We start from the raw sequence: 2,273 nt of genomic DNA, 5'->3' as shown, positions 1-2,273 counted from the left end.
ATATTTCCGATTATCGACAAGTTTTTATGATGAATGAAAAAATCCTTCCACAGAAGGTTTTGTAAACACAAAACCTAGCAAAACATGTTGTATGCAAATATTCGTCTCCAACGACATTTTGCTATCTGCCTACAAAGCATTGCAACTTTTGCAAAGTAGAACATTTGTAAATTTAAAATAACTTTGAAGACAACAATGTCATTTTTTTCTTTCTTTTGACAGAATGCTAAATAAGTCTAAGGGAATTCTTTCACTACAACGTGAGCGAGTCAGAGGTTACGTGAGTAAGGTTTTAACCTAAATTGTGCTAATGGCAAGAAAATGACCCTTGTGTTCATAGATGCTAAATCTCGCCATGCTTATAACAAATGTCCATCAAAGAATAGTCAATTTAATTCCACTTACACGGTGTAAGATCTGTGTGCTCTTTACATTTTTGCGACATAGCTGTAATGAAATATTGTTTCTGAACCATACAATTCTGTTTTCCGTCAAAATGTGAGAATTATGGCTGCTGAAAACGATCATTCTTTCTGTGAACATATGATCCGCGCTGTTTTCTTCAACGCTCCTTTTACTTCCTTGTTCCTTAGAGTGTAAATGATGGGGTTCATCATCGGTGTTATCACAGTGTAGCAAACAGTAACTATTTTATCAGTGTCCTGTGTATCGTTTGATTGAGGTTTCATGTAAATGTACATTGCAGTACCATAGAACAAAACCACAACAGTTATGTGGGAGGCACAGGTGGAAAAGGCTTTGTACCTTCCTTTGGCAGTTCTAATGTTCATTATATTGACAATAATTCGAATGTAAGACACAAGGATAAATGCAATGGGGATCATAAGTATAATTATACCCACAACAAAAATTATAACTCCAATGAGGCTAACATCAGCACACGCCAATCTTAATACTGCTGGGACTTCACATTCAAAGTGGTTAATCTGGTTGTGCCCGCATAAGGGAACCTGCAAAGTAAAAGCGACATGTAACACTGAAAGCACAAAGCCACATACCCATGTTGCTGCTGCTATCCTAATGCAAACATGTTTATTCATTATGGTCATGTAGCGCAAGGGGTAACAAATTGCTATATATCTGTCGTATGCCATTACTGCCAGTAGGATGCACTCTGTTTCACCCAAAGAGAGGGATAAGTACATCTGTGCTGCACAACCGACATAAGAAATGGTTTTTTTCTCTGACAAAAAGTTTTCCAGCATCTTGGGGGCGATCATAGAAGAGTAACAAATGTCAAGGAAAGACAAATTAGAGAGGAAAAAGTACATAGGGGTGTGCAGCTGAGGCTCTACTCTAATGGCAACGAGGATGAGGATGTTTCCAACAATAATGGAGATGTAAATCGGGAGAAACACCACAAAAAGTATGATTTGTATTTCTCGGTCGCTGGTGAGTCCAAGAAGAATAAATTCCGTCACGGAAGAGTGATTTAGCCTCTCCATTCAAATTGTAGTGTTCTATTAAATGGAATAAAATATAGAAGAAATCAAATGACTTAAAACAACCATATATTTTTGAGAGTCAGCTTTTTCATACATAAATCAAGATGTTAGGACAGAGTTGTGACAAATAAGTTATTTTGTCAATTAATCTTTTTCCTAATGGCACAGAAAATGATTCAATAATACCTTTTCTGAAATTGACACGATTAACCATTAATTCAAGTGTGATTGGTGACTCATTTATTACATTTTTTTAAAGCAGTACAGTTATGTCCCTTCATTGTCATATGATAAGTGTTTGCAAGAACATCAACTACATAGTCCTAAAACTAGACATACATATCAATGAGGTAACAAAGGAAAAACATAAATCACATAGATTGGCAGCTCTAGATAAATTATTAGGCGTTCACAAAAGTTAAATCAAGAACACTCTAAATATTTACTGCATTATCGGAATGTGCATACATATCTGCTTAGTATAAGGTACTGAACATTACATACGTTTCAAGACTGAGGATTTTAAGATTCTTGTCCAATCATTCTCACAATATTTGCTTCTTTTGAAGAATTATGTGAAAGTGAACTGTTACGACATATCAATAAATACTTTTTTCCTCACGAACCTATGCCAAATGAAAGGAGTGGACTAAATTGCTACGTTCATTTACACTACAAGGACTTTTGTTTGAAAATTTTGACTTTTGCTACTATTTTACTACACCTATGCTCTCTTGTTGCTAATCAATGAAGACATACATTGTAGAAGACAATTTGCCTTCTTTGCCAACGTTCACATTTAAAAGC

General features: G+C 35.3%; 1 protein-coding gene across 1 annotated transcript; it reads right to left on the bottom strand.

Annotated features, from left to right (window-relative positions):
* Window positions 1-524: 524 nt before the first annotated feature.
* On the bottom strand, window positions 525-1,466 carry LOC147730574 (olfactory receptor 2G3-like). Its single transcript, XM_086958608.1, has one exon. It carries the CDS (start codon window positions 1,464-1,466, stop codon window positions 525-527), a length of 942 nt encoding a protein of 313 aa, XP_086814734.1.
* Between the last annotated feature and the right edge of the window lie 807 nt (window positions 1,467-2,273).

This window comes from Lissotriton vulgaris, chromosome 2_1 (genome assembly GCF_964263255.1).
Source record: "Lissotriton vulgaris chromosome 2_1, aLisVul1.2, whole genome shotgun sequence".
Classification (NCBI taxonomy): Eukaryota; Metazoa; Chordata; class Amphibia; order Caudata; family Salamandridae; genus Lissotriton; species Lissotriton vulgaris.
This window is presented reverse-complemented; position numbering and strand designations above follow the sequence as displayed.